Genomic DNA, 19794 nt, shown 5'->3' with positions numbered 1-19794 from the left:
GAAAAAACTTTTTAACGAATGAAATAAAAATAAAAAAAGCTTAAAGAGAAAGTCAACCCCCCAAAATTATTTGCAATATTATGTGCCATCACTTGTCTAAACTCGGCAATCTGATTAATATTGCGTTTGTGGAATGAGTTAAGCAGAAAAATCCACCTGTTTTTAGCCATCTCAGGGGGCAGCCGTTTTTTCACTTCTGTCGACTGTATATGACATCACAGTTACTCAGGGCTCAGATAACAACCAATCATGACTCGGCTTCAGAAAACAGGTGTTGTAATAGTGAAAGCCGCCAGTCTTCTTCTTGTGAACTGAAAGAAGCAAACACCACAGGATGTCTTTGTAGACGTGCTGGTTGATTGTCTGGACCAAGGGAAACTAATATAGCTATCTTGTGACACTAGTCCTTCAACTTTTCTGACACACGATGTATCTCGGTTTGCATAAATCCAACTCACAGCACTATGAAAGTTGAACCTGGTCCACCCTAGGATCACAGCTCCAGACTAACTTTTTTTTCACAATCAGCATAGGGCCCCTAACCTGAAATTGTAGGTGGCTGCAAGTACAAAATTTTGGGGCGCACAATGTAAATCGACTTGTGTAAATATTCACATTTCTCTCATTTTAACTATATAACTGATAAATAGGCTGAAGTGTGAAGCAGGATTTTGTCAGCAACAAAATATATTCAAGAGTATATATATTTTTTTTAAATCTGCAAATTTACTGTTCGCACAAGCGCGAGTAGATGAAAAAAAATTATTGCAATGCCTCAATTTTTAGGGGCAAAATGCCCCCATTTAGGTTCAGCCCGGCACCTTGAGGATCAGCACACATAAACTGTATTTTTGCAAGAAAAATGTAATGAAATTAAACAGGTATTTGTTCATAAGTCAATGAGAGGAGTTAAATAATAGGAACTATTGCATGTGGACATATTTATTGAGAGCCTTGAGATTGGCTGCCAACCAGACCCGAGTATTGTCCTCCTCTGACCCTAAAGGCAGTTGGAAAATGCGCCAATTCACCAGCGATCCAAGGGCTATAGAAAATGGATGGACTGACATATTGAAAGTATGACTTTGTTTAGCACCTTGCATAGTCATTCAGTTTGTTAGTTTTTTTTCCCAGATATGTTCCTGTTTGTGGGTTGGCACATCTTGACCCAACCACATTGTTGTTCCAAGCAAAAGCACTGCTGATATATTATTTTGGTCATTGTGCTGCAATTTTTAAGTCTTTCTCTTCAGCTTTCTAACAGATGTCGAAAGATTTTGTGCCAAAAAGATTTGGTGGTTGGACTTTCCTCCACCCCGACTAACGCCCCAGTTCCAGTTTAGAAAAAGAGCAAGTTCTACCCCAGTTTCATTAAATCTTAACATTTCCATCCCATGCTGTTTGAAACATGAAAGCTTCCACCTTGTACAGTCTTTAATAATATAAGTTCACAGCCAGCCAGATTTTTTTGTAGCATTCACATTTACGATTTGATGTGGGATAAGAGCATGGTATATTTTTACACATGGGATTTCCACTGAACATGGACACGCATACATGTCCATTGTTAATATGTTCAAAAAAGTCTCTTGGTGGTTCTATGACATTTTGCTTTGCACAAATATCACAAAAATGCTTAACACTTAGCGTTTGAGTGGAGATTAGTTATAAATGTCATAAAAACAATTACAAGTAGCCGTCGTTGTCTGCTTTCACTTTGTTAAAGGTTGGATATTGAGCTAATGTATTCTGTCATTGCTTCATTCATGCAGTGTTCACTGTCGTGCGGAAGAGGAGTACGTCGGCGTAACGTTACCTGCTCCAGAAACAACGACGTGGACTGCGACCCGCAAAAGAAGCCCCTCTCTCTTAGTACCTGTTCAATCCAGGACTGTCCTCAAGTTGTGGACAATTTTGGTGATATCGACTGGTCCGGAAGTGGATGGCCAAGCGAAGAAGTGTTTAATGAAATTAACTCCATACCTGTGGCCAAACTACCTCCGAAGTACAGTCCCACCAAAGTCCAATCAAAAAATGATGATCCAAATGACTTGAATAACATTTTTGAAGACTTTCATTATCACAATAAGATAGAAAGTGAAGACAATACTCCTAAAGTGGATGACTTTTACTATGACTACAACTTCATCAACTTTCATGAAGACTTATCAGATGAGAATGGCGGAATAGATTCAGGGAGCAGCCAGGAAATGGATTTTCTGCTCGAGGAAGATCCAACTGGCGGTGTGACGTACACAACTCCTTCTTTGAAACCTGCAGAACCAGGGAGCATTACTAAAAACAACATGAAGGATATTGGAAGCCCTGTAAAAGGAGAACCCGCTCAAAAGCATTTGGGGAATTTTAATGACTACCTTGCTGAAGATTATCTTCTGCCTGTGTACACCACTCGGTCACCACCAGAACATTCATTGCGAAAAGATGGACATGATCATCTCCTGCGGTCTGAAACAATAATAACAAGCTCCCCTCTGGATGACACTACCAGGGCGTCTACAATAAGTAAGAATGTGGGGCATGATGCAGAAGAGGCTGCAAATAACCACAATTCCACAGGGGGGGGAAATCACACTGGGGAATTCACTCCATCGCATGCCGTTTCAATGCCTGGAATTCAAACTGACAACCGTCACACTGTCACATTGTCAGTCAACTCACGAGAAGAGGATGACTTAAAATTGCACCAAACTTACACAATGTCACAATTTGCGAATCCTGAGGTTTTATCCTCCTCAGTGCCAGGAACTGTTGGAACTTCAGAATTATATCTTACTCAAACTACTACAAGCTACTCAAACTACGAATCAACAGCATTTTCACCTGATCATAGCCTGGAAAATCTGCGTCCGTCCCATCTCACTACACACTTGGTTACCAGTCAAGAAAATCCCAGAGTATCTGAGAGTGGCCTCAGTACAACCTCACTGCCTCCCTCTGAAAGTTCCACTCCTCTCCTTTCCTCTGATCTGCTCACGTCAGGTAATCAAAATGCTGGAATACAATTGCAGACGCCTACAAACCAGGAAGGATGCACTCAGCCTCCCCCGGATGATTTCCAGCCAGTAACAAAGGTACAGCCTCTAACGAAAGCTTCTACTGAAAGGACTGCGGCAGATTCCTCGTTGTACACATCATCAGCTCTATTTGATGACTATGACTACAATCAAGTTCTAATTCCCCCAATCGTAAGATCTGGTCTTGCGAGTGACCCTGACTCTTCATATATTCCCCCAATGTTGAACACTGCAGCCATTCAACCTTTTACCACACAAAAACCAACAATGAATATCTCACCAAGCCAGCATTCTTCTCTTTGGCCACTTCCACAGAAAATGTCAGAACAAACGCCAGCCGCTACACAAGTCGTGGCCTTTTGGGTCACTAGCGACTGGAGCTCTGTAAGTCTTGATCAATCAATTCCACTCCGTTCTTGTACTTTCTCAGAGGAACAAGTTTGGCTGTGTCTCACTGTTGCTGTCTTTATTTTCTGTTTTGGTGACTGTCTATATTTAAGTGAAAGCAGATACACCGTACATAACCATTTAATACGTTATATGATTCATTCACTGAATTTGCCTCAATGTGCAGTATAATTTCCAAATATTTTACACATAGCATGCTACCAATCTCTCATAGTTTTAAAGACTAAGCCTGATATCAGAAATGAAATGGGGTTTCTCCCGTGTACCAAGGTCACTTGCTAATCTGGTGAACAGTCTTTTTTTTTTTTGTTGTTGGAATATGTTACCGTATTTCTGGGCAGTGCTCCACAAGCTGCGGTCTGGGTGCTATCTGGAGGACCTTGGCGTGCAGTACTGGCTCCGAGTCTGATTGTGACCCAGCTAAGAGGCCCACACCTGCCCAGCGTTGCTATCTGCGCCCCTGCTCCATGTGGAGAGTTGGAGAATGGACTAAGGTGAGATTGGCCATGTTTTATTTTACCAACACGTTTTTTGTCCTCCTTTGGGATTTGGAATTTGCATTGCTGACATTCCACATGCTGTTCATTTGTATTCGGTTTACATTCAACACATTCAGCAGTTGATGGCTTTTGGGCAGGAAATCGTGATTGATTATTCAATTACCCTACGGTCCAAACTATCCTTTCTCTGTTATTAATCTGTGGCTCGCCTCAAAAGCAAGAGTTGGCAATTAATTTTCCAGAGGGACCGTGTGAGGAGCTGTAGCGGTTGTAGAGGCCCATGCCAACATGTCAACCTTAAACAGTATCCATATGAATTTAATGTATTTTTTAAACATGAAACGGTATTGTTTTAATAATATTCTTCTTGTTTTTTATGCTATGTTTTTTTTATGCTATGCTAAAATTGTGTCTACACATCAACTGTTTTATGTACATTTACAAGTGTGTTAACATTGTGAGCACTAAACACCAACTCATATTAGCCATTGCGAGTTGAGACTCCTAATTGATTATCAGGGTAAATCCCCCTAGTCCTCGGTTACTGTGTAAGAGTGTTGCCAATATGTGACATTGTCGGTGGTCACTCTAAAAAAAGTCTCTACAGTTCTCTGTAACTAAGACGGTGACACTGAAGACAAAAGTAGTTGCCCTTGCTTGTTGATACCGCCTGCACTCATTCGCATCAAAATAAAAGCACTGCATTGAAGATAAAAACATTGTGAGGTTTTCTTTTTTTTTTCACTCAATAAAAACTGTGAGGGCCAGTCAAAGAGTGAGGATATGCCTGATGTGGCGCCCCGGGTCGTACTTTCTGCTTTAAAGGCTTGTGCCTTCATGCATGTTTCATAAGATATCTTACAGATGTAATTCATCCACTCAGCGCTGGCAGTATTGCTCTCATTCAATCGTGAATTACAGTTAAAATCATGTCACCATTGCGCACCTGCTACTGGAGACTTCCTGAAGTGTAACTACTACTACTGTACTTATTTATGTATTCATTGGAATTAATACATGCTTGGAGCATAGCTGGTCTGGAATTCAAAACAGATCCTTTTCCAAGAAATCCTTGAGTCATGTGACTGTGTATCTTTTTGTAGTGCTCCAGGAATTGTGGAGGTGGTATAAAGTCCCGAGAGGTCCAGTGTTTCGACATGCGGGATCAGAGACCTCTACGACCTTTCCACTGTCGGGCAATGACCTCCAGGCCACAAACCCAAAGGCCCTGTAATCTTCAGCCATGCCTCCACTGGTACACTTCTTCCTGGGGACAGGTGCCTAACATAACACTTAAATTGAGATAACTGCTCCTATTACACCACCTATTGTGTCTGCCTTAAGGGGAGGTTTATCAAGTTGAATGTTTCTGACAACGTGTCATCACATCACTTTTGAGTCTGCTTTACATGTTGTGATCTTCTTTACTGCATGCTACAAAACTGAATACAAGCTAAGGTTTTTTTTTTCTTTCACCATTTTATTTCAAAGGTGGTTTGCTCATAGGTCTTGGTTTGCTTTTCACAAAGCTAACGAAACAGATTCCAATAGAAACGGTTTTGGGATGTTTCTGAAGGCCACATGTTCTTTTTACTATACACTGTATAAAGGTTGCACTTGTCTCACCTTTCACTTTGTGCTATGTTCACCATTTTGCATAGCCGTTATTGTGTGTGTTGAACTCAAGTGTTCAGAGGTTTGTGGAGGTGGAGAACAGCAACGACTTGTCACCTGCCCAGAGGCGGACCTATGTGATGCTGGCCTTAAACCCAGCAACATTCAGCCCTGTAATCCTCAGCCTTGTGCTCAGTGGCTAATTGGATCTTGGGGACAGGTACACTCCGTTCAAACACACAATATATAGAAATGGCATTTGACCTGTACACTGAAAAAAAGGATGGTTGAGTTTACTCAATTTTATTTCGCCAAGTGGTTACACATAATAAAGTCATCTGTATCCAGACACATTTTTAAAGTAGATGTATAAACCCCTTGGAAAAATATATCTGGATTCAGATATTTTATTTTGTGCAACCAATTGACAAAATACAATTGAGTAAATGATGCACAACATTTTTTTTCAGAGTACGCTACCACCGTTGCGATCGTTTGCCTTAGTTTTGGAAAAATGACCATCAATTTCTTATCCTCTCAATACTCATAGTAACAACATATAATGAATGGGGTTAAACAGACAAGAATCAGACAAACAAAGGGTAAAGAGTAGCTAAATGTGTTATAACTTTGGGTAGCATTTTGATCTCCTCGTGGTTCCCAACCTTTTTTGTAATGTGTACTGCTGACTCCCTTTTGTCATACCATGAGTATCGCCTCACTCATACGTGTTGATGATACTCCAAAATTAGAACGTAACACTGCTGATTATTAAATGAAAATAATTTCTCCTTAATTTTAACATTAAATTAATAGGCAGTCTCAGGGGCGTTACCAGGGGGGTGGGCAGTGCCCACCCACGTACACGCTCTGCCCACCCAAAGAAAACTGGATGTAGTGCTGATGGTAGAACCCAAAACAAAACAAAAACATTGTCACTTGCATGTCCATACTGTTCAGTTATGGATGTCTTCAAATAAGTCAAATAAAATCAAATCAACTTTTATTTGTTTAGCCCAAATACAACAACAGTTATCTCAACTAAGGAGAAAACAAAACACATTTTAAGGTGTAGTAGCCCTACGCTGGATTTCGACCTACTTGAACTTTGTTGCACTTTTTTGCCCCCCCAGGTAAGACTTATGCCCACCCAGACCTGGAACCCTGGTAACACCACTGGGTAGTCTTCTTTTTAATTCAAATCAAACATAAAAAAAAAAAATAATGTTGCCTTCAAAATAAATACATAATATATATTTAAAAATATGAAATCAGAATCAATAATATACCTGACTTTATAATGGTTTTAACATTTACCAAACACGAGTGGAGCTCATTTGCATAAGTTCTCTTTAATCAGCCACTTAAACATTAATTATCTGGAACAAAACCCTTGTCAAGTTGTAGCTCACACGTTCCATTTCATTGACGGACTTGTGAAATGATTGAGAACATTCACTCATCACCTTGCAAGTAAAATGTTTCCACGTACCCCCTGAAATGTGCTCGGTACACGTGGCTGGTAAAACACTGCCTCTCACAGCACAAGTGCGCCAGTACCAATGTATTTTTAATTTGGATCCTATATTATTAAAAAGAATTTATTAGAAGCTTTCAAATACATCTTAACCAGGGGTGGCAATAATTGTGGAGGACAGTGTAGCTCTTTGCAAAGGAAGAACAAAAATGTTCTTTTTATTTTCAGGTATGGTACTCAACATGAATACACCCCAATAGCTTTGTTATAAAACCCTGCATTTTGAGATCCAACATTTTTTTATGCCATGACAAAATACTCACAAATTGGAGCCACTGGAGCTAAATAAAAAACATTATGGTTTGTAGTATTTATCTGGAGAAATTGGTCATTGATTAAAATTAAAAAGCCAGGACAATGTTTTGAACGTGTTTTGATTTGTGCATCCTTTATAAAGTTTTGCCTTATTCCAGTCTTGCTGAAGCACCGCCACGTCCTCCCACTTCCCTCACATTATGTTTGAGACACTGTGGTTTGTGAAATTTCAATAGATACTGGAATGGAATGGCTGCCATACAAATACTGTAGATAAGCTATTTTAAAGTGAAGTCAACCCAAAATGGTCTTTGACCAAAACACATGCAAGATATACAGGTATCCTACGAAGCATCCAGGAATATAAATGCGGAATATGAGTTAAAGTGTAAGTCAACCCAAACATATTTTTTTCAAGAATATGTTCCCAGCAGGCCCACTAGTTGAAACACAGCATTCTGATTAATTTAGAGTTTGTGGAATATAAGTTAAGCAGCAAAATGCACTCGTTCTTAGCCATCTCTGGGGGCGGCCATTTTGTCTTCTGTCGACTGAAAATGACATCACTTTTGCTGCTCACTTTTGCTCATAACGACCAATCACGGCTGACCTGTTTTTTCAATCTGATCCGTGATTGGTCGTTGTGAGCAGTTGTGATGTCATTTTCAGTTGATAGAAGACAAAATGGGCTAAAAACGAGTGCATTTTGCTGCTTAATTTATCCATCCATCCATTACCTATACCGCTTGTCCTCACAAGGGTCGCGGGGCGTGCTGGAGCCTATCCCAGCTGTCTTCGGGCAGTAGGCGGGGGACACCCTGAATTGGTTGCCAGCCAATTGCAGGGCACACAGAGACAAACAAACATCCGCACTCACAATCACACCTAGGGACAATTTAGAGTCTCCAATCAATTTACCATGCATGTTTTTGGAATGTGGGAGGAAACCGGAGTACCCGGAGAAAACCCACGCAGGCACGGGGAGAACGTGCAAACTCCACACAGGGAGGCCGGAGCCGGGATCGAATCCACGACCTCTGAACTGTGAGGCGGACGTGCTAACCAGTCGGCCAACGTGCCGCGCCTGCTTAATTCATATTCCACAAATTTAAAATTAATCAGAATGCCTTGTTTCAACTAGTGGGCCTGCTGCGAACATATTCTAGAAAAAAATATGTTTGGGTTGAAATTTGAAGTGCTCTCTTTTCCCCCAGAGATGCATCCTTAACTTAACTGTAAGTCATGACTCCCTCGAATCATCACAAACAGTGAACCTGCACCCAACCTGTCACACCATTATTTATAACCAAGCACTTAGCACTTCATTAGCACTTTCTGCAAGCTTTGAAGTGCATTACGTGTAAATGAGTCACACGTACATTTTCCCTTCAGTGCTCAGCGTCCTGTGGCAGTGGAGTACAGCGGCGACTCATCAAGTGTGTTAACACAAAAGCTGAGACAGAAGAAGAGTTGGATCAAACTGAGTGTGACCATGAGGTGCAACCGGGGAGCACACAGAAGTGTCAATTGGATGAATGCCACAAGAATCCTTCCGGTGAGAGAATGATTTGCATTACACATAATACCCACTCAATTAATAATTTCAATTAATAATTTGGTCAACTCGTGTTGGTTAATCTGCTTTTTAATTTTTTTTGTGCAATTTAGTATAATTCCGGCATTAAACCTTTAACAGAATATCATTGTTCTAGTGTCCTGGCCGTCATTGTGAAAATTCATAGCAGGTGCGGAGAGTGAGTGTTCAGGTCAATGTTCAGCAATAATAGACAAAATCCTGTGAGAGTTGATTGGAGATGCTCTCACTTTATTCATCAACGGCATAGCAATTCGTCTTTGCCCTCAGTTACTTTGTGCTAATATTTTTTTAATAGAGTGAAGTGATATTTAAAGGGGAAATCAACCCAAGCATATTTTTTTCAAGAATACGTTCCCAGCTGATGCACTAGTTGAAACACGGCATTCTGCTTAAAAGGACACTTGCCTCAGAAAGGCCTTGTTTTTCACTAACAGGTTTATATATTTTCTGCCCGGGTAAATGAAACGTGTTGTCATTTTCTATTTCATCCAATCATTTTGGAGAAATTAGGAAATAAGTTACAGCATGAATAACGTCCACTTTTAATGAGGAATATGGCCACACCCCCTTCTATTCTCTCCATGTCTGGGTGGAAGTCACAACGGGAACCAAACGCGGTTTGTCCATTGTAAATCATTGTACTTTCATTGCTTATAACGTCCCAAAACAGCAATCAATTGGCTCCAAAATTTATGTACTTATAACCACTTCAACACACTAGGATTAAGCTCTCCATGGCTCACTTGTATAAGAATGAAGAAATGTGGAAGTGAACAGATAAGATGGAGCAGGGAGGCTGGCAGTACGCGCACACTCGCACACTGCTTCGTTGCGGTCCACAGTGAGCACGTATTGGGGCAAAAAGCACCAGTCGGGATATTTACAGAGACTGAAGTGGGAATGAGTAATTGTGCACACTAAATGAACGATGATTGCCGCCAGTTTTTTAGACTGTAGGCAACGTTAATACCTACTACACACCTTCAACTAGAAAACATCTCAACACAGCAGCTCCGACTTTAGTTCTGAGTCGAAGATTTTGTATTCCGATTCTGCCGATGACCAAGTACAAGGCCAAGCTATCAGACAGCTCGGAATTCAACCATACTACTTCGAGCCTGAAGTCGAAGAGCAGGAAGCTACCTGCTCCCACCCCGGACGCTGGCGACGACGATCAAGAGAGACGGCTTGGCTTGGTTGGTGGGTATTGTTATTGTATTTCTTAATGTTTAAATTAATTAACAAAATGCTTTTCAACTGCTGAAACGTAGTTACATAGTGACATAATGTGCAAAAAAAAGTTCGCTTTTGGGCTTCTTCTGTGCAATTGCAATTGTTTCGTCATATACACTGTAGACCAATGTTACAAATCACTAATCTGTGTGTTTATTTTCGGTATGCATTTGAGACTTATTGCTGTACCAAACCTGTACCGAACCGTGACCCCCATACCGAGGTGCGCACCGAACCGTGACTTTTGTGAACCGTTACACCTCTAATATATATGTATACATACTGTAACCTTACATTTGCGGAATAGCTACAGCCAAAATAGTTTTCTGAAGTTCACCAAGATGCACAAGTTAACTAAAAAAAAAACATGTCATTTTTATCACTTACTAACCCAACATGTAAAACGTACTGTATATACTGTATTACAATATCAAATGTCATCCCTCCACTTAATTTTTTATTCTTATGCTTCCCTTCTTCTTTCAGGAGGAATAGGAATGCCGCCTATAGGCGGCTGGTGAGATTTGGGGTGCTCAATTTGGGTACCCCTTCCATCCTGCGCCGTAACCATGAGCAGGGAGGCCTTTCCATCGTGGGTTTCAGGAGCCAAAGAATATAGTTTCCTCATGTCTTCTACATGTAACCTTTCATTTTGTGTTTTTCTATAATGAAAATGCATTTTGTAACTAATTGTACACTTCCATGAACATCATCACATCATCACATTTTATTTATATAGCACTTTTCAAGGAACAGATCACTTTTTACTTGTGTCACACTCCATGTACACAATCAATACAGATATATAACAATGCTGACATTATAAAAAAAATATATAGTCTTTATTTGAAAGTCTGAGGTGATTTCATATCATGACTTGGGTTGCTTGTTTGGAATGAAGCAGCTTCTGCTCGACAATTTCTTCCTTGCTGGGGTCAAAGCCACTTGTTAGAGGCAGTGGTGATGGCTTCCTATCTGATATGTTGTCCTCTTTTGTGCACTTCACCACAACCTTCACCAACTCTGTGATGCATCCCAGAAAAAAAACACCAACAAAACATTCAACATTGATAAAGTATTTTTTTCTTCCAGAACGTATTAAGAGAATAAACACAAGTTCCTTTCACAGTGTTCCAAAGAGTGCTGCGGCATTCACTATGCTTGAAATGAGGCTGTGCTTTATTTGTTTGTACCGAAACTTGGTAATCAGTGTAATTAAACATGTACATAATTGGGAATCTTGCATACACCTACTAAACATAAAATAAAAACCTCAGTATTTTTGGTAATATATTTTTTTGCATAGGCAATAAGAGTACCCCGCCCTAAACGTGACACCGTTGCATAGTTTGTGTATATTTTGCATTTGTCGAACAATTTTAGACAACACCGCAGCTCTTGTTAGCTAAGGTACCTAATGAAGTGTGCAAAATACGAAACTTAAATAAAAATTAAATTAAAAATAAAAACCTTACGTCTGCATTTTTAGTAATGTAACATTTTTATTTGCAAATACAGTAAGACTACCCAGCCCTAAACGTGACACTGTTGCATAGTTTGTACCCAATGAAATGTCCCAAATACTTACAAAAAATAAAATCAAAACCTTACGTTGGCATTTTTAGTAATGTAACTTCTTTTTAAAAAATTTGCTAAAACAAGCCTACCAAGCCCGAGACGTGACAGTATTGCATAGTTATTTAGTGATTGCCAAACAGTGTGAACGTAGTTGTAAGCTGGCGTAGCTATAATGAAAATGTCGAGTACATTTACAAAATTTAAAAGTGAAAAACTTGAGTCAGTATTTTTGGAAAGATTATGTTTTGGAAATAAAATTCATGTCAAAAGACTTACCTTTCTATTTTGAAACCCGGGACTGCCCGTCGTCTCTGCTTTTTGGGAGGCTCTGAGTCCGTGTTCCTCCCCTCTCTAGTGCTTTTTATTTTTGGGTTGGCAGGCAGCTTGATCCATTTGGATTTGGTAACGCCAAATTCCGACCACAGCCTTCTTCAAAATCGGACTCATCAAACTGCAGTGCAAATCACACCTGTCTTGCCAAGTCTGTCCCATTTCAGTCCTTTTTTTTTTTTTTTTTAGGTCCATAGTTTCCTCACTTTTTCATCCTTCGGGAATTTATGTAGGTTGACCCCTTCTTTCGATGTGTCACTACACCCAGCCACAATGCACCGTTTGGCATATTTGCTGCCTAAAATGTTCAAAATCCGTTCCAAAACAACAGGCCGTGAACAAACCAAGGCAGGAAATAATCGTGAACTGTTTTCGCCCTCCCTTCAATGACGTCATCAGGCTGATGTGTCAGTCAAGCATACTCCACCCGATTTATGGGTGGGGCAAAGTCCCCGGCCAGTCTGTCCAAAAACACTCTTAAATCACTTCTGAGTTTTTTTTCCCGGTATGTGGCCCAGAAGTTTGGGCTGATGAGGAAAAATCATCTGTTCTGGAGGGAGGGGTGTGGAGGATTGAGTTTCAATGTGTGCTTGATGGTCCTTCGGAGTCGAGACAGAATCTTGTTTTATCTGTTGTTGCGGATAAACATCGCCTTTGTTTGGGGAACGGGGTTCCCCGTGATGCACACTTGTTGACAATGTTGTCAGTCAGTGATTTGATCCCTGCTAATTAAGATAAATCCCATTGGAAATCCCGTTGGAAAAGATGGTGACGTTCCCAAAAAAATGGAAAAATTGTCAATAAAAATCACGTAATGAAAAGCGCAGATGCTTCTCAGCCATTTTGACAGGGACATTATCCGGCTGAAACGCCCATCCCCTTGTCAAACTCTAGGCGGAGGTCCGCTTAAAAATACCTCTGAGTTCAGAGATTGCATTTTTTGTAGGTCAACAAAGGCTGTCTTCAGTTTCTCTGATAGTTTTTTTCAACACATTAAATGCTCCTGTGGGAATTATGACCGATCCGACAGTAAAATGCTCAGCAGCAATCTTCCCGCTCTTTTCAAAAATATCTGAAACCATGTCATTTCATGGGCGTTGTGTCCTCTGGGCCAAAGGGGAAAAGGACAATGCTGCTTATTGTCCTCGCACAGTCAAGTAAAAGCGCATCTGAGGTGACAATGCCATGCCACATTCTGCATGTGAGTACTAGACTGCCCTACAAGCAGTGCAGACCTATCTCCATTGAAAAATGTGTGGCGCATTATGAAGTACAAAACACAGAAACACCGGAATGTTGTGCAACTAAAGTTGTACATCAAGCAAGAATGGGAAGGAATTCAATCTACAAAGCTTCAACAGTTAGTGTCCTCAGTTCCCAAACACTTAATGATTGCTGTTAAAAGAAACAGTGCCACACAATGGTAGACATATACCTGTCCAAGCTATTTTGGAATGTGTTTCGGGCATCAAATTCCAAATAAATGAATATTAGCAACAACAACAATAATGTTTAAAAATAAATAAGGACAATTTTTTAAATTTTGATTTTGTAGTGTATTTAATTGAACACAGGTTGAAAAGGATTTGCAAGTCATTGTATTCTGTTTTACACAATGTCCCAACATCAATGGAGTTGGGGTTTGTGCAATTGTAATTTTCAATGATAATAGTAAATTACTGCGATGTGTCAGAAAAAAACATCTGTAGCTTTGTGGGTGGAAAAACTTCTCTGCTGATGTGCCTATGCCATTATTATCCCTGCAGGTGGTTACAGTTGTAGAGAAGAGAAGAAATGACTGGCAGCATGCACTCAGTAATGAAAGTAACATGAGTTCCTGACTCACGTGGATGGTACACATGCCACTAAGGCCACAATTCTCAAATCAACAAAATGACAAGCGGCCGCCATCTGTTTGGGACTTTCTAAGAAAGAAAAACATGGAATAAATCCACTTCAAACACCCCTAAAATCCTCCATAAAAGATTAGTTAACAAGAAAATTATGACTAAAGTACATGATCTATTTTATTGCCTACACTGGTCTTCTCATAAATAATGGTGACCGCATTTTTGGTTCCTTAGGCGCATCGTATTAGTAGGGTCAATATCAATGAACGGGTCTATTTAAGGAGACAAATTGTATTTCAATAAATATTCTGTGGCACATGCAGCAGACACATTGCAAAACACAAATAAACCCAACCAGCCCCACCCCGAGCAAGCTATCAGATGCTATTAATGTTCCTCGATGCTAACAAGGTAGTTCTCATCACCTTTTAACCATAAATGGGCACTTTTTTGCCCGTCCGTCCTCTGTCCGCGACCTGGGCACCCTTCCGTCCTCGTCCCTACATCATTCATGAAAATTATCATCCTCCGACCCCTTCCGTCTTTGTCCTTTTAAAGCACTTCCATCCTTACATTCCGCCTGTCCGCCCCCTGAGACCATCAATTGATACTTTCCTATAAGTCAGGGCTTCGGCGCCTGCTTTGGCATGTGCGGGCCTTACTGAAAGAGCACACAACCGCAAATAGGTGAGTTTTACAGAAAATTGCTGAAAATAGGTTCCGCAGCAAAAAAAAATGCAAATAGGTTAATTAGTAAACAGCCAACTGCAAAAAAGCTGGGGATCATGTTACAAACTGAATTTAGCTGACTCTTAATTTGACACATGGAAGTACAGTTGAACAAAGAGTTTTTATGTTTGAAAGCAGTATACTGCTACAATACCGATACATACTGTATAACAAGCTCCTTACAGTACATGTTTGCATTACAACATCTCAACTCGCATCACCCACTGAGTATGTTCCACATTGCTGTTTGTTGATTACTGTTCTATATTGGGCCTGCTGGAGCCCCAGGGATGATTACGGGTGAACCAAGTCAAGCATAGCCAATAGGAGAGGAGACATTAACAGGAAATGAGGCATATTTAGTTGCAGCTGGTACCTTTGTACCCTTCTAATGCAATCACATGCTTATTATGTGCATACACATGTAACGTACCACATCAAATCATATTTAATGGTCAACGCTTTTGCAGTTGGGTTAGATTTACAGCTAGTGTTTTCATATTGGATTTTTAAGAATCTTTTCTTAAGAAAGAAAAATCCAAAATGGACACTGAAACAGTTTCAAACTGGCAAAAGTTAAAAATATTTCAATCAGGTATTGCATTATTATGTTCCAACAAAATGAGTTTAAATCACAAAGTATTACAACTGGCCTGGACAAATGGTGATACCCTAACTTAAAGGGATACTTTCTTAATTTTGCAAATTTCAGCAGTAAAAAGTCAACATTTTGTTCATAATGAATTTGATAACTTCATTATTTTTTATATACAATCAACCTCTTTAAAAACACATTTTGACACTTGCTGTTGACTGAAAATGACATCACGTGTTGAGGGCTCAGGTAATAACCAATCACAGCTCACCTAACGTTCACAAGCTGAGCCGTGAGTAAAGTATCCCTTTCATATTTTGCTGCACAACTCTTTGTGGTAATTGCTGCAATTCAATGAATTGTGGAAGTCTCAATGAAAAGAATGAATGCTTTTTAACAGGTATGTTGGCCCACCTCTTGTCAGGCTGCATGTTTCATCTCTTTTCATATCTGCTCAATGTCTAATACGATGTCTACAAAAGCCAGACCCGAACCTTAAACATACTACTGCATATAGCATATAGGGGGGTCTCAAACTCAATTTATGTGCTGGCCGAGGGAGATAGTCTGTGTAATAGTCTGGGCTGCCTCAAGTACTGTAATCTACAAAAAAAGGGGTGTTACAACTCCTAACTTCGGCAAACTACCACTCGCACGTGTGAAAGCCTAGACATGTGGCTTTCACACAGGCCTGAGTTTATTATTATTTTGAGTTGATTATTATTTACTGTCTCAATCGAAGATGTAAAAATAATAATAACTCAATTTAACAATGCTATTGTTACAGAAACCCTGCTGCGGCTGGACTAAATGCTTCTCCTTTTAGCACCTTTAAGGACCTTTTTGAATCTTTATGTACCTTTAAGGAACTCGCCGCATTGAAAGGAGATGTATCTAGTACGGCCCTTAGTCTCGTAACATCTCGTACCAACAACTCAATCTACCAATACCATTATTACAGAAACCCCACCTCACCGAGAAAATACACGATTACATAGACAGAAAATATGGGCTTCCGACTACAGTTAGTCCGACAATTTTTTTTTAAGTTTCCCGTTTATCGCCTACACATTGGGCATCCGTCATAGGCGTATAGACGGACTGGTCCGTCACATAGGCGGAATGCCCAGCTCTTCTTAACAGCCATTATCCTTGGAGTCTGTTACATCATAGCAAAGAGCAACTCATCCCATTGCATCATGTACAGCTTATGATACAAAATATTTATTTATATTTATGTAGTATAAACACCCAAAATATTAAAGTAAAAAAGTCTCCAATATGTGGATGAACATGGTAGTACTTTCAATAAAGGATTGCAAACCTAAGAGGACTTTCAAGTGTTTCAGTATCTTAGACAAACAGGGCTCACTCAGAGTACCTCAGTAACTGCAGTTAAATATTTGAGTTGTCTTCTTTTAAAGCCATCAAGCTCCCCCTCTGGCCTCCAGATTTTGAATCCTAACAGGAAAGCGTGGGATGTTTTATTTTTCTAAGACCTCGTGATACTGTAGCACTTTTGATGACAAGTTTGGGAATGCCTGTTGAGCACATCCTGCCACTTCATAATGAGACAAAAAGACATTGAAAGCAATAACTGGTTGATAGTCAAATGATTCCTAAAGGTTTCACTCAGTCTTGCTGAATGGCCTGGGTTTTTTTTCAATATACAGTGGTACCTCTACTTACGAAATTTATTGGTTGTGGAAGAAATTTCTTAACTAGAAAATTTTGTAGGTAGAAACGTGTTTTCCATGTAAATGCCCTAATCTGTTCCAAGCCCCCAAAATTCAGACATAAATGTTTTATAAAGCATGAAAATGCATCGAAACATGTTACAAATATATGTTACAATTAGATTATTGCACAATGAATGAGAGTTGTGCATAATATAAAAAACAGACTAGAGTAAAGAATAAAAAAGATGGTCATATACCTTTTAATTGCTGTCCTCATCGCTTTTTGTCCTCTTTGGTTCATGTTCTCTCTCAGAAGTTGTTTTTGCCTGGCGTTTTGTAAACAACTGATTTAATAACGTGGCGGCAGTTGATACATTACGGTCATATTATTTGGCGAGGTCAACCAAACGCATCCCTTTTTCATACTTTTCTACTATCTCTTGCTTTGTTTGTGTGGACAAAAAAAAACCTATTTTCTTCTTTTTTTCTTTTCCTTCTTTTTTTCTTTTCCTCGTTCCACTTTCTAGGGGTCCATAGTGAATACTGTAATTCACGTAAAACTATCAGAACACCTCATGGCCCGAGGGGCGAATGACAAGGATGCTGCATAGACATATCTATGTATCTACCTGTCTATCTACACACATAGACACATACGGTAGAGGTCCGTTTTAGCCAATGGGATGCCAGGAAGATGCTAGGCTAGCCAATGGCAGAGCAGCTATGAGTATGTTGCATTCAGGAAACTCCGGAGCTCCGAGTCGCAGCCCATACTGTATTTTTACCTTTCGTATCCTGAAATTTCTTCCGTAACAAGAGGCAATATTTTCCTGTTGAGGCATTTCGTAACTTGAAAATTTTGTATGAAGATATGTTCGTAAGTAGAGGTACCACTGTATCAGTATGTAGCCAAGTCTGTCTTTGCTGTTGCATACTCATCTCTTGAGAACGGTTTAAAAAGTCAAGTGTTGTTCTACAGTGCAGTACTTCACTATGGTGATTCTATTTCAAAAAGACAATCACGTTTAGTGTTAATTCACACAGTGTTCCCTTTTGCTGCATGAAAGTCAGTCGGGCTACAGCTATCGAATATTTTGGTATTTGGATAACAGACTGAAAATTCTATTGAATAATCAGGAATTCAGATAAAAAACAATCAGAAATGCAGAAGACTAAAAACAAAAAAAACTAATTTCCACTTAATAATGTTATGACCAAATGGTTTTCATTATAGATAACCAACATTTTGTACTTAAAATTAAAACTGTGCATAGCAGCACACTATTTCCCTCTCTAGAAACAGTGAAATTTTAGACAAATTTCCCCCTATAGATTTTGGACTATGAGATGAAGTGACATCAGAACTACAGTTAGTGATTTTGTCAGTTAAAACAACACACTTTAAAAAACCTGGTTTGTAAAAGTGATGAGTAGGAACGGCAACAGTGTCAGGCTATCAGCATCAAAGTGTGCAGTCATTTACGTCTATTAAACTGCCTTTGGAAAGTAATCCAACGGCTCTCGCCAGCCTACATGGGGCACTTGATCACTGCTAACCGCTAGCACTGCTAGCTTCTAAGGCTGGAGCCGCTAAATGCTGGCAACAGATGCTGTATAATCCAACGGCGTCTTAATTTAATTTTTTTTAAGCGCCCTTAATTTGCGATTGAGTCCCTAAGCAAGGATGGAAGTGTTTTTTTGTCCGTCCCTCTATTCATCCCTAACCGGGTCAAGTACTGACTAAACGTGCTGTGTTGGGTTCTTTTAAAAAGCAAGACCACTGTTCTCTTTGGCAATACCACAGAACCCCCTTTATTAACTGCTTACACAACTTTTTTCATGTGCGTTCCCTGCAGTAACACTGCACAGGCATAGTCTGACCCCTAGTGGTTCAACACATGTATTACCATGGATTATGCAACAGGAGTCAGGACGCCATTTCACTGACTGACAGAAACATGCCCAGCCTGTCTTGTGTGTGTAAACCGGGATAAGGTATGTATAGGGCATGGCCAAAAGATGGCTAACAATTTTGTTTTGTTAACTGTTAACATTTAGTACCTTATCCCTTTGCATGCAAATTATGTCCTTGTGTGGGACATCTTTAGACCGTAAAAATATCTACCAACGCCGATGTACATTTAAATGACCTGAAAATGGAAGTCTTTGTTTCCTCTTAAAATAGCCTTGCATTATTTTGCAATAATTCTTTTATTGCGAAATAACGCCATAAAAACTAAAAACGTATTGCATTACAACGCAAAGGTTTGTCAATAAAAAACAATAGTATTGCATTATAAAGTAATCTTAGTCTCGTGATGTTACCTGGCGGTCTAGTGACCGATGTGGCTGTGTTGGCAGCTAAATTCTATCTTGGTATTCAATCCACTCATGATCCTCCCAGCCGGTAAGTGGACGTGCATAGGAAATTAGCCAGCTAATGAGCTTCAAATAATGTTTATGAGGACGGACGGATTTTTATTTTTTATTTTGGGGCGGGCGACAGAATGTAAGGACTGAAGCGCTTTAAAAGGACGAGAATGGACGATTACATTTATGAGGATGGAGGATACGAAGACGGAAGGGTACCCAGGTCGCGGACGGAGGACAGACCGGCAAAAGTGTCCATCTCTGTGCATTGCAAGAACAATTGTTGCTGTGGGTAGCTTGACTTCTTCCTGACAATGTACATGTACATACAAGAAGTGGGTACTTGAGTAAGAAAAAAATACCTCAAGTATTTATTTTTTTCTAACCGAGGTACCCGAATTACCCTGAAAGTCAGCTAAAGACCAATGAACCACTGCAGTGCAAGTATACGTACTGTAATGGCTACAGGGCCCATACGAGAGAC

General features: G+C 39.9%; 1 protein-coding gene across 2 annotated transcripts in view; it reads left to right on the top strand.

The window, feature by feature from the left end:
- Nucleotides 1-19794, top strand: part of adamts7 (a disintegrin-like and metallopeptidase (reprolysin type) with thrombospondin type 1 motif, 7) — a 105784-nt gene that overhangs the window by 82457 nt on the left and 3533 nt on the right. For both annotated transcript variants that reach the window (XM_086026597.1, XM_086026598.1), the window contains exons 19-23: nt 1773-3419; nt 3785-3937; nt 5047-5220; nt 5631-5777; nt 8742-8904. In XM_086026597.1, coding sequence (XP_085882723.1) covers nt 1773-3419; nt 3785-3937; nt 5047-5220; nt 5631-5777; nt 8742-8904 — 2284 coding nt within the window. The remainder of the gene's footprint in view (nt 1-1772; nt 3420-3784; nt 3938-5046; nt 5221-5630; nt 5778-8741; nt 8905-19794) is intronic.

This window comes from Filicampus tigris, chromosome 3 (genome assembly GCF_054856515.1).
Source record: "Filicampus tigris isolate MCC_2025a chromosome 3, RoL_Ftig_1.0, whole genome shotgun sequence".
NCBI classification, from domain to species: Eukaryota; Metazoa; Chordata; class Actinopteri; order Syngnathiformes; family Syngnathidae; genus Filicampus; species Filicampus tigris.
Note: the sequence above shows the minus strand (reverse complement) of the source record. Positions and strands in the feature narration are given on the sequence as shown.